Here is a 12,140-nt window from a genome sequence, read left to right as displayed (position 1 = left end):
AGCCGCCATTCTGCTTTCTGTCTCTATAAACTTGACTCCTCTAGGTCCAGTGTTCGTTTTTACTCACTGGAGCGTCACATCCAAAAGTCATGTGTAAACTTCTTAATTGTTTTCCTCCTTTTTGGGGGCGTGAGTATGTACTTGATTCTGACTTTTTTGGTTAAATGCTTTCATATAATACAAAGCAGGGTAGAGTGCCATCCCGTTACTTCCATTGTTACCTCCACCCCAGCTGCCTTTTCCCTGTCTGTGTACCTAGTCTCATTCTCCACTCCACCCCCGGTCCCCTAAATCCATCTTGTGAACTCATCCTTCAAGGCTGCACTTAGAGGTCACTGTTTGAAGCTTTCCCCGGTCCCCACAGCAGAGTCCAGAGCTCCCTGTTCTCTACTTGCGCTGCTGTGAGGGCATTCATAGCATTGTTTTAGAACGGTTTGCTTTTCTGTCCTGCATATCAGACCCAGCTTCTTGAGGACAGGTGCTTTATCTTACCTCTGATGCAGTCCATGTTTGAGATTCTAGTTTTGATTATGTCCATGAGGTTGCTTTTTAAGAAGAAAGAGATTAAAGAATACTTTCTCTCCACCCCTGGTCAGGCATACCTCTCCAAAGCACAAACCTCCTCCTATCTCCCTCCAGGTTAATACCCTTTACTGGTCCCCAGGGCCCTCAGGATCAAGTCCAAACTCCTTTATGTGGGTTGCCAAATCTTTCGTGACCGGGCGCCTGCTAACCTTCTTAGCCTCGTGTCCCGCTGCGTCCCTCCGAAAGCCTTACCCGTGCGCTTGCAGGCCTGGTTCTGTCTCTCCTCTCGGAGCCTGCCTGTGCCATTTCCTCTACCCGGAACACTCTTCTCCCACTGCCTCTGTCCCCCAGAGCCCCCTCTCCATCTCTCCTAGTTAACTCCTCATCCTTTAGGACCCAGTTTAAGTATAATCTCCTCCGGGAGGCCTTCCGTTTATGTGCGCGTGCACTCTCACACCCTTCCTGTGTTCTTCATAGCAAATTGTAATTACCTTTATCATTACACTCCAGTATAATTTCCTGTCGACTTGTGTTTCTTACTTGTTTATGAACGATTAGGGCCCCGGGGCCTATGCATTTGTTAATTATTGGATCTCTAGTTCCTAGAACCTAGTTACGTGTTCAGTAAATATTTGTTGAACAAAACTCAACCACTGTTCCCAAACTTGTTTTCAGAACAGTGTTCCCCAGGTTGTTAAAAGGGATGGCATGAAGAGGGAGAAAAAAAAAAAAAAAAAGGAAAAAGGGAAAGCTCTGTAGTTAAATAAGGCCATGCATTGTGACTTTGTAAGAGGGGACATACATTATACTGTCCTGACCTGTACTTCATAGCAGTGGTTCCCCAGCCAGTGTGTGCAATCCCAGAAGCTGTTGTTGTATAAAACTGTACCTCCTTTATTTTGCATACTTTAATTTCAGAACAAAATTTAAAAAACCAACCCCAGAAACTTTAGATTTGGCGAATGGGGCCTAGCAATCTCTCGTTAACAAAATGCTCCATGTGCGCCTGAGTTGCTCAGTTCAGCGGCCAACTCTTGGTTTTGACTCAGGTCATGATCTCATGGGTCCTGCAGTCGAGCCCCAGGGGGCTCACTGGGGAGTCTGCTTGAAGATTCTCTCCTGCTGCCCCTCCCCCTCTCGGAAATAGATAAATCAGTCTTTTTTTAAAAATGCCCTAAGTGATTCCCTGGTGAGGCCGCCTTTGGAAACCACTGGTCTACAAAAGATTACAAAGATTGTTAAACCGTGCAACGCCTTCACAGTAGTGCCTGGCACGTAGTAGTAAGTGCTGTGTTACTGTTAACTGCTGCCTTTGTTGTTGTTGTCATTATAGTTCTTTTGTTTGTTTGTTTTTTAAGTGGGCTCGTGGAGCCCAGTGCATGGCTTGATCTCACAACCATGAGATTGAGACCAGAGCTGAGATCAAGAGTCGACGCTTAACGAATTGAGCCACCCAGGCGCCCCTGTCACTATAGTTCTGTTTGACCATGAAACACATTTTCATGACGGATTTGTTAACACTTCACACAACCTAGTTCGGGAAAGGCTGAATTAAGCAAGTGCTTTAGTGCCCCCTGTATGCTGATGTCACCCGAATCTCTGTTTCTAGCCCTAACTTCTCATGACCTCAACACATGACTGTCCGGTGACATTTATATACGGATGCCCTGCAGACACCTCAAAAACAACTGGAAAAATGTCAGACCAGTACCTCCTTCTGTATTTCCTTTTGGCGTCATCATCCCCTTGTCAGCCACACTAGAAATCTTAAAATCAACTCTGTTTCCTCTTTTTTTCCTCACCCCTCACATCTAGTCAGTCACCACATCCTAGTAGTCCCACTTCAGAAGGGTCCCTCAGACCCATCCCTCCATTTCTGGAGTAAGTCATGCCCTTTCCATATGTCACTTCTTTTTACCTAACCCTGGCTTCTCTGCCTGGCAAGTTGCTGGCCATGTTTAAATGTCACTCCTCCACTTCTCCCATCCCCCCCCCGCCGCAGCTGCCAACGAGCAGCGTTCCCCAGCTCATCTGAAGAGAAGAACTTGTTCTACTTCCCATCCCCAGCACTTCGTACGTAACTTCATTAGAGCACTTATCACTGTGTACTTTGCGCTTTCCTCCGTAGCCTCAGCTCACGTCCTTCTCTCCTCTAGGCTGCGAGCTCTTTAAGAGCAGGTGTCACGTGTGGGTCATCCTGTGTCCTGCCCCTTGATGAGCGCCTGGCACACAGTAGGGCTTCACGTTGTTTCAGTATATTTCAACAACTGAGAAAGTCGAAAATTAACACATTTCTTTTCTCTTTGTGCAGAGATTAGTGCTGAAGAGCAGCTAAGGCTCCTGCAAGAGGAGAAGCTTTGCAAAATCTGTATGGATAGAAATATCGCGGTGGTTTTCATTCCTTGTGGACATCTGGTCACTTGTAAACAATGTGCTGAAGCAGTTGACAAATGTCCCATGTGCTACACAGTCATTACTTTCAAGCAAAAAATTTTTATGTCTTAATCTAACTCTACAGTTCGGCGCATTATGTTCTTCTCATTACCCTGATTGAGTGTGTGATGTGAACTGACTTTAAGTAATCAGCATTGAATGCCATTAGCATTTGCTACCGAGTAGACGAAATGTAAACTACAATGTTCTAGTTCGTATTCTAAAATTTGAATTTCTGGATTTTGGAGGATATTAGCTATGTTGTGTATCTTTTTTTTTTTACCGTTATTTAATTGAAATCTAGACTAAGAGGCATCATATTGTCACTGACCACAATGTGTATTTGTAGTACACTAACTTAGTTTCTAAGTGTAAGTGAATTAATCAACTGAATTTTTCATTCTTTTCATATAGGCTTAACAAATGGAGCATTCTGTGTAAACGTGGAGATTAGAGTTAATCTCCCCAATCACATAATTTGTTTTGTGTGAAAAGGAATGAACTGTTCCACACTGGTGGAAAGATACAGATTATTTTTAGATGTTTGTCTTTGTGTTTTAGGATTTTGTCTATTCTCTTTTAAAATTATACACACGTGCTTGGGTGGGTGATTGTAAAAAATGATTTTGCCATTGTTAAAAGGGTATTTAAGGATGAATACCATCTAGCCAACATGTACTGACATGGAAAGATGTCAAAGATACTAAATGTAAACTGAAGTAGCAAAACACTGTCTATACAATGAGTCAGATGAAGGTGTGTGTGTTTTGTATATGTATAGAACAAAAGATTTGGACGGATAAAGCACCAAACAGTTAAATGTGGTTTCTCTTGAGGGTGGGGTGGGGGGGGTAGGGCCCAGAGGGGGTTGCAGGGGCCTTTCACTTTCTACTTTTTTCATTTTGTTCTGTTTGGATTTTTTATAAGTATGTATTTTATAATCAGAATTTTTAGAAAGTATTTTACTGATTTAAAGGCTTAGGCATGTTCAAACGCCTGCAAAACTACTCATTGCTCAGCTTTAGTTTTTCTAATCCAAGAAGGCAGAGCAGTTAACCTTTTTGGTGCCAATGTGAAATTTAAATGTTTTTATGTTTTTCCTGCTTTGTGGATGAAAAATATTTCTGAGTGGTAGTTTTCTGACAGGTAGACCATGTCTTCTTCTCTTGTTTCAAAATAAATATTCCTGATTTTGTAAAATGAAATATGAAATATGTCTCAGATCTTCCAATTAATTAGTAAGGATTCATCCTTAATCCTTGCTAGTTTAAGCCTGCCTAAGTCACTTTACTAAAAGATCTTTGTTAACCCAGTATTTTAAACATCTGTCAGCTTATGTAGGAAAAAGTAGAAGCATGTTTGTACACTGCTTGTAGTTATAGTGACAGCTTTCCATGTTGAGATTCTCATATCATCTTGTATCTTAAAGTTTCATGTGCGTTTTTACTGTTAGGATAATTAAGATGTATATAGGACAAAATGTCAAGTCTTTACCTAAATTGTTTTGTTTCCTTGATTAGTAATAGTAGTAGATATTTCTGAAACAAATGTTCTCTCAAGATCCTTAAAATCTCTTGGAAATTACAAAGTATTGACAAGAAAACTAGAATACTTGCTTAAATATTAAAAAGAAAATAAAACTTGAATGGGAGTCAATAGAGATAAAAAACAGAAGTTTGAAAGTGCTTCATACAACACCCAGGGTTTGCTTAAAAGATTCTTAAACCAACCTGTCATAGGGGTGAGTGAGGCATTTCACTGCAGAGAAACATTTGAGAATGAAACTTAAAAATTCTATAATCATCTTATTTTCTAAGAGAAAGAGTATTGTCATGTTCTCAGCACCTCTGTGGATGACTATTTTAAGTGACAGTCATTTGAAGCATTGCAAATTTAAATGAGAACTTTCGAAGTTAAACAATGACTGCCTGGCTTTTTGCTTTACCATGTAAGCTCTCGGTTCTCTTTACCTTTGGACTTGCACTTAGGTTTAGTTAGATGGTCATTAAGGTAAATTTTACATATATAGTCTAAGCTTTGAATCTAAAGTACAAGGGGAGAAAAGTGTTAAAGGTTCTTAAATGTGTTTTCCAGAACACGTCAGCTCCAAGTCAGGTAGTTAGTTCAATCTAGTTGTTGGCCAGGGACTGAATTGTTTTAACATAAGGCTTTTCCTGTTCTGGGAGCCTCCGTTCATTAAAACTCTTCTTTTAAAACTTGTATGTTTAGAGTTAAGAAAGACCTTTTTTCTCCCCATGAGTTGTGAAATGTACTGCATGAAGCTGATGTGGCTAACAAGTTTATTTTAAGAATTGTTTAGAAATGCTGTTGCTTCAGGTTCTGAAATCACTCAGCACTCCAACTTCTAATCACATTTTTTTTAAGACTTACCAATGTTTGTCTGTGTTCTCACTATAAAAAGCACTGGATCCTTTCCATCTAGTTGTGCAAAAAATGATTACTTGCAAGGTCAGAAATATAACCAGATCCAAATCTGCGCCTCCCCCTTTCCCAAAATAGTTCTCCATATCTACATGTAGACATTCCTTTTCTGTTAGAAAGTTCACTCTAAAGATTTCGAAGTCACCACCTTTTACTACATTTTAGTCATGCGAGGAGTCAGGTTGTTCGGTAATAAGTAGTTATCTTTATTCATAATAATTTGGTGTGCTGATCAAAAGCCTTGTTTTAATTTTTGAAAAATGGCTTTCATGTTTATAAAGTAAACTCCAGTTAGTTAATTAATGGCTTTGTATTGCCGTTCCTGCTCGGTTTGGGTTTCTTAGTTTTGTTGTTTTTTCCCCTTTGGTTAAAGGCTAAGGGGTAGGGTGGGTGTGATGGGTGTATATAATGCGATTTGGCCCTGCCTAACTATGATCTTTTGTTTTTGTGGTTACATTATTTAAATTTTGGTAGGTTTTTTTTTTTTTTTCCTGTTTTCATTTGAGTGGATAAAACTGGTATTTCGAACTCTCTGGATGGAGACTTCCACCACAGCACTAAGTGCGTGTATTGTACTCTTGAGGCCCAAATCATTCTTTTATTTCCTGATTCCCCAGGGGTTGAATATGAGGGGGAAGGGTGGAGGAGTGGGAGAAATGGGGTAGGCTTTTCATTTCCATTAGAGAAATAAGAAAACAGGAGGGGATAGTTGACAGATGTAGTTATTTTTAGCCAAGTCGGCTTTAAAAAAGAGCTGTTTCTTCATTTCTGAAATAAGAATAATACCTATCTTACAAAATCAGGAGAGTTCAGGGAGACCCTGGATGTCAGATACTTGCTACAAATGTTCATTCCCTTCCCAGCACACTCTCACCCTTCAGGGGTTTGCCTTGACTCTGGAAATTTGGGCTAAAACTTAGATGGTAACTCTTTCAGTGACTCTTACTCATCTTTTTTGGCGTTTCTCATAGTTAAGATGTAAATTATAATAAATAGTTCAGGTCCTTAAAAATATTTAAGTTCCTTTTTAAAAAAATCTAAAAAAAAAACTATTCTTATCAAGTTCGGTGAGCTTTGCTAATAGAAACAGTTGGCTTATTCCCACTTTCATCGTCAGTGTCAGTTTGACTCTGTTCAGTTAGCACAATGTGAATTTCACTAGCGGCTACTAGAATCCTAGAGTGTCAGAGCTAGAAGTGACCTTAGAGAGTATCTGATTCTTCCCCTCGTTTTACAGGTGAGACGACTGAGGCCCAAAGGTGAAGTGATTTATTCAAAGCTGTCTAGCTAATTAGTGGCAGCCCAGACTGGGACATAGTTTGAAGGTGAAAAACTTCAAGTTACCTCTCCTGGGAGATCTCAAATGTTTATTTTTTCAACTATTCTTTCTTTTATGCCATAACTTTCACTACATATTAAATGACACTTTATGACTAATACAGTAGGACAATCTTAAATACATATATCTTCAAATTGTACAATACTACATTAATGTTTTGGGTGGTAAGATTCTATTTTGAAGACTAAAGTTTGCAGATATGCATAGAGATTTTTTTTGGCATTTCCTACATGCTTATTGTGTATCATTAATGCAACATTTAAAATTACTATATAAGTATATTTTGTCATTTTCTCTATACTTGGTAACATATTTGCATTTTCGATTTGATGTAATAAAGGCTTTAATGTAATTTTTGTTAGATTTTGCATTTTTCATTATTATATCTTATCTAATCTGACAGAATGACAGATTCTTATGTCATTGTATTAGTGTTGTGAATAATCATGTGAAATGTTTTCAGATAGAGTGCTATATTTGTGAATATAATTTTATGACTTTTTTCATTTAGTAGAAACCTTTCCATCAGTATGGAAAACAAAGAAAATTGCTTTCCAGTGTATAATCTGGCAGTCATCATAGATTAAAGCTTATTTTTCTGTGAATAAAACTTATTCAATAAAGTACTGTTCTTTAAAATGATATTACTTTGTATTTATTTTACTTTCTCAGAAAAAATAAAATAGCCCTCTTAAAAATACTAAAATGAAACCTAAATATATTTTCTGCCATTGGGCCAGGCATTAAGGTACACATCAAGTCATGTCCTATTAAAAGAAAAAAGACATCTGTTTTCATATTAATTTATCGAATTCTGTAAGTGCATGAAAAGCCTGTTTTTACAATGTATAAAAATATGAACTATAATAACACTCTCTCCCCACAAAGATCGGTCTGTTTCTCCCAAGAGGTAATATAGTCACCATAACAAATCTTGAGCAAGCAATTTAAATGCAGTCTACCTTTCTTCTTACATGTCAACTACACTTTCAATGAATATTGATAAAGATGTGAATTTTCAAAGCTTTCTCTTAAAGTTCAAGCCCCAGAGAGGGCACCAACAAATTTTTTTTTAAAAAAAAGCTTTCTCTGGGGCGCCTGGGTGGCTCAGTCGTTAAGCGTCTGCCTTCGGCTCAGGGCGTGATCCCGGAGTTCTGGGATCGAGCCCCACATCGGGCTCCTCTGCTGGGAGCCTGCTTCTTCCTCTCCCACTCCCCCTGCTTGTGTTCCCTCTCTCACTAGCTGTCTTTCTCTCTGTCAAATAAATAAATAAAATCTTTTAAAAAATTTAAAAAAATAAAAAAGCTTTCTCTTACAGAAATTTTCAACCTTACCCAAAAGTAGAAAGCAAGGTATAGCTAACCCCATGGTATTCCTCAGCTTCAATAAATAACATTTTGTCCATCTTGTTTCATCTGGGATTTCCCCCTTCCCTTCCCTTTTTTGCTTGCATATTGTAGAACAAATCCTAGGCATTGTGTCATTTCTTCTGTAACTACCTTGTTATGTACCTAAACCAGATTAGAACAGTTTTTACAAAAATTGAATTTTTAACTCCCTACTGTTGCTGAATTTTAATGGACATCTGAATAAGAATTAAAGTCAACTTTATTCCCCCTTTCCCCTATTTGAAGATGAGGTTAAATGAGGTTGGGTGTAGAGATTACTTAAAATCTTAAAAAAACAAAACGAAACACCCAAAGCATAAAATAACTATGTTCTTGCTATGTCATTTGTAGTTTGCTTATAGATTATAGAATAAATATGGTACTTAGAAGTTAGTAGGCCAGGGGCACCCGGCTGGGTCAGTCGGTAGAGCATGTGACTCTTGATCTTGAGGTCGTGAGTTCAAGCCTCACGCGGGGCGTGGAGTTTACTTAATTTAAAAAAGGGGGCACCTGGGTGGCTCAGTCGGTTAAGCGTCTTCGGGTCAGGTCATGATCTCATGGTCCTAGGATCGAACCTCACTTAGGGCTCTGCACTCAGCGGGGAGTCTGCTTCCTCTCCCTTTGCCCCCTCCTTCCTGCTCATTCTCTCTCTCAAATAGACAAAATCTAAAAGATATATATGAGTAGGCTAACTGCATGGTGAATGGGTATCTGGTTCTCAAAGTGTGGTCCTGGGACCAGCAGCATCTGCATCAGCTAGGAACCTGTTAGAAATGCAGATTATTGGGCCCCATCTCAAACCTACGGAATCAGAAACTCTGGGGCTTGACTCCGCAATCTGTGTTTTAACAGGCCCAAGTGGTTCTGATGCAGGCTAAAGTTTGAAAACCCTTGGGATATGGTAAGGGGTCTGAATCCAGAAAGAACTAAATGGCTGAAGTGTGTAAATTAAATTGATACAGCTCTCTGCAAATGACTGTCATCCTCACCTTTCTCTTCCTTATAACTTATTGCTGATCCAGTCCTATATTTTCTCCTGTTATCAAAACATGAATACATAAAATACAACATCCTGAAAGTCCCTTCTGATTCTACTTTTCAACAAAACTTTCTTGCGTAGAGTACTCTTTGAGTTTTATAATGAGTATAAATCTTCAGCCCTTTCACTGCTAAATTCATTAATCGCCCCACATTGCCCATGCCGTTAAACTATCCTCCCATCAAGCAATGAAAGAGTTAAATATTTGAAGACTTACTCCCAAGCGCTAGTGTGACAGGAATCAGTTGAAATTGTACAGAACAGACCTGCAGGGGCGCCGGGTGGCACAGCGGTTGAGCGTCTGCCTTCGGCTCAGGGCGTGATCCCGGCGTTATGGGATCGAGCCCCGCATCAGGCTCCTCCGCTGGGAGCCTGCTTCTTCCTCTCCCACGCCCCCTGCTGTGTTCCCTCTCTTGCTGGCTGTCTCTATCTCTGTCAAATAAATAAATAAAATCTTAAAAAAAAAAAAAAAGAACAGACCTGCACTTCTAGAAAGAGCCAAAGCTTCAGTGAAACGTGAGGAGTTAATCTACAATGATAGAATGTAAGAGTTGGAAGCTTCTCTAATTTGTAACAAATAGCAGTTCTGAATTCTTTTATCCTGTAGTGGTGTTAGGTCTCTAAAGGCCTTCAGAATTGCATCAATCCACACTTATTGGTCACTATCGGGTCTCTCTAACTGCAGCCAAAATTAAAATCTTAAAGCTAGATGAAAGTCGGTGATTTTTTTGTTCTATTCCAGCAAACCACAAATTTGCTTATAACAAATACATAAACTGGCCATTTGGCTTTGAATAGATTTGGTCAGCTCAGAGATTTTTTTTCCCAATCTCATTCTGTTTAATTTGAGATTTCCAAGACCCTATATTCACCGTAATTAATGACAACAGCATAAAAAATATTTTGCATGGGCCGATACTTGTTAACTTTAGCTTATGAATGAATATTAGAAGGATATTGGTTCAAAACAAATAAAGAATAAAAATCCAAGAGAAACCAAACTTTGATCATTATTTTCCCCTGTCAGTTTCCTGGAGGAATTTAAATTTGAAAACACACACACACACACACACACACACACACGCATGCACACAACTAGAGTATAATTAATTGAGGTAATGGTATTTAAGCAATGATCCTGCTTCAAAGTCTAATTTTTGTTTCAATAAACTTTACTAAACACATATTTTACAGGGGCGCTTGGCCGGCCTAGTCAGAAGAACATGTGACTCTTGATCTCAGGGTCGTGAGTTTGAGCCCCACGTTGGGTGCAGAGGTCACTTAAAACAAACAAAAAGATATTTTGGGGGGCGCCTGGGTGGCTCAGTCGGTAAGTGTCTGCCTTCGGCTCAGGTCGTGATCCCAGGGTCCTGGGATCATGTCCTGAGGCAGGCTTCCCGCTCAGGGGGGAGCCTGCTTCTCCCTCTCCCTCTGCCTGCCACTCTGCCTGCTTGTGCTCTCTCTCTCTCTCTCTCTCAAAGTCTTTTTTAAAAAAAGATATATTTTTGGAAAGATATATTTTATAGTAGTCTCCCCTTATCTAGTTCCCTTTCCATGGTTTCAGTTATCTGTGGTCAACCGTGGTCCAAAACAGATGATTCTCTTTCTGATGATCATGAGAAGGTCAGTAGTAGCCTAATGCTATGTCACAAGCCTACATCGTTCCCCTCACCTCATCTCTTCACATAGACATGCTATCCTCTCACATCAGCACAAGAAGGGTGAGTACAGTACAATAGGATCTATTGAGAGAGACCGCGTTCACATAACTTCCATTACAGTATATTGTTATAATTGTCCGACATTATTATTGTTAATCTCTTACGTGCCTAGATTATAAATGAAACCTTTTCATAGGTATGTAGCTTAGGAAAAAACACAGTCTATGTAGGGTTTGGTACTATCCAGTTTCAAGCATCCACTGGGGGTCTTGGAGCGGATCCCACACAGATAAGGGGGGACTTCTGTACATACAAAATTATAGATGTCCATTTGTTACATAAACCGTTGAGAGTTATTTTTCTTTAAGTGTGTGCATTGTATTTCTTTAATTTTATTCCATTACCAGGTACTAGGGATCTCTTTTTAACTCCATTAGCTTATACAAGGCGCTTTGCATTTTTGGCTAAAGCATCAAAAATGTATTTTCTCATGAAATGCTGGCATTTTGTTTGGCAATGATTACGCTCTGCTTCTGCCAGATTACTGACAACCGTACTGAGCAAAGCAGAACACATGAGTATGTTCGTGAACACTTACTGGTGTTTCAGAGGAACTGATTTCTTTCCCCCAGAGGAACTTATATTAAAAACAAATCTGTCCCAATTCTCCCCCCACTAAATTAATCTGAAATGGAGAAAAATTTACTAAACATCATTTTATTTTTCGTTAAACAAACATTATGCATAGATTTCCTAGTAGAAATTTAACGAATTCTGTGTTAATCATTAAGAGAATGACCTAACTTGTCTGGAAAAAAACCTGTTTTTCTTTCAGCTGGGGTTTTTTTGTTTGTTTGTCATTTGATTATTAAAAAGATTGTACTCTACGTATACCTTTCTTGGTTTCCCACTATAAACTTTTTGTATACATTATATTCTTATGTGATACATAAGAATTAAGTAAAAAGACCTATGCTAAGTGTGAGTTATAAAGCAAGATTTGGTTAGGTATACAAAATAAAATGTAACAAAAATATTCATACATGGGGATAATAATCCCCACTCCACCTACCTCAGGGGATTGTTGCAAGGATCATATGAGTAAATGTACATGAAAGAGCTTCAAAAAGTATAAACCCTCTATATAAGCCCAAGGAATCATTCCTCTAATTAGAGTTTACTGGACTAATTAGTAGTTAGTTTTACACAAAACGAAACAGTTCTGGACCAGTATCTGATTAATCGGGGATATACAGTGATGAAATTCATTTATATAGTTTCTTGGCTATTTCCATGACTCTCAAAAACCTTTA

The 12,140-nt window shown here is 38.9% G+C and overlaps 1 protein-coding gene across 2 annotated transcripts in view; it reads left to right on the top strand.

The window, feature by feature from the left end:
• Positions 1 to 7,381, top strand: part of LOC103680228 (X-linked inhibitor of apoptosis) — a 53,844-nt gene extending 46,463 nt beyond the window's left edge. For both annotated transcript variants that reach the window (XM_040628308.1, XM_040628300.1), the window contains one exon: positions 2,837 to 7,381. In XM_040628308.1, the coding sequence (XP_040484242.1) occupies positions 2,837 to 3,030 (194 nt within the window). In that variant the 3' untranslated portion in view covers positions 3,031 to 7,381. The remainder of the gene's footprint in view (positions 1 to 2,836) is intronic.
• Positions 7,382 to 12,140: the final 4,759 nt, after the last annotated feature.

This window comes from Ursus maritimus (assembly GCF_017311325.1).
Source record: "Ursus maritimus isolate PB19 chromosome X unlocalized genomic scaffold, ASM1731132v1 scaffold_X1, whole genome shotgun sequence".
Lineage (NCBI taxonomy): Eukaryota > Metazoa > Chordata > Mammalia > Carnivora > Ursidae > Ursus > Ursus maritimus.
Note: the sequence above shows the minus strand (reverse complement) of the source record. Positions and strands in the feature narration are given on the sequence as shown.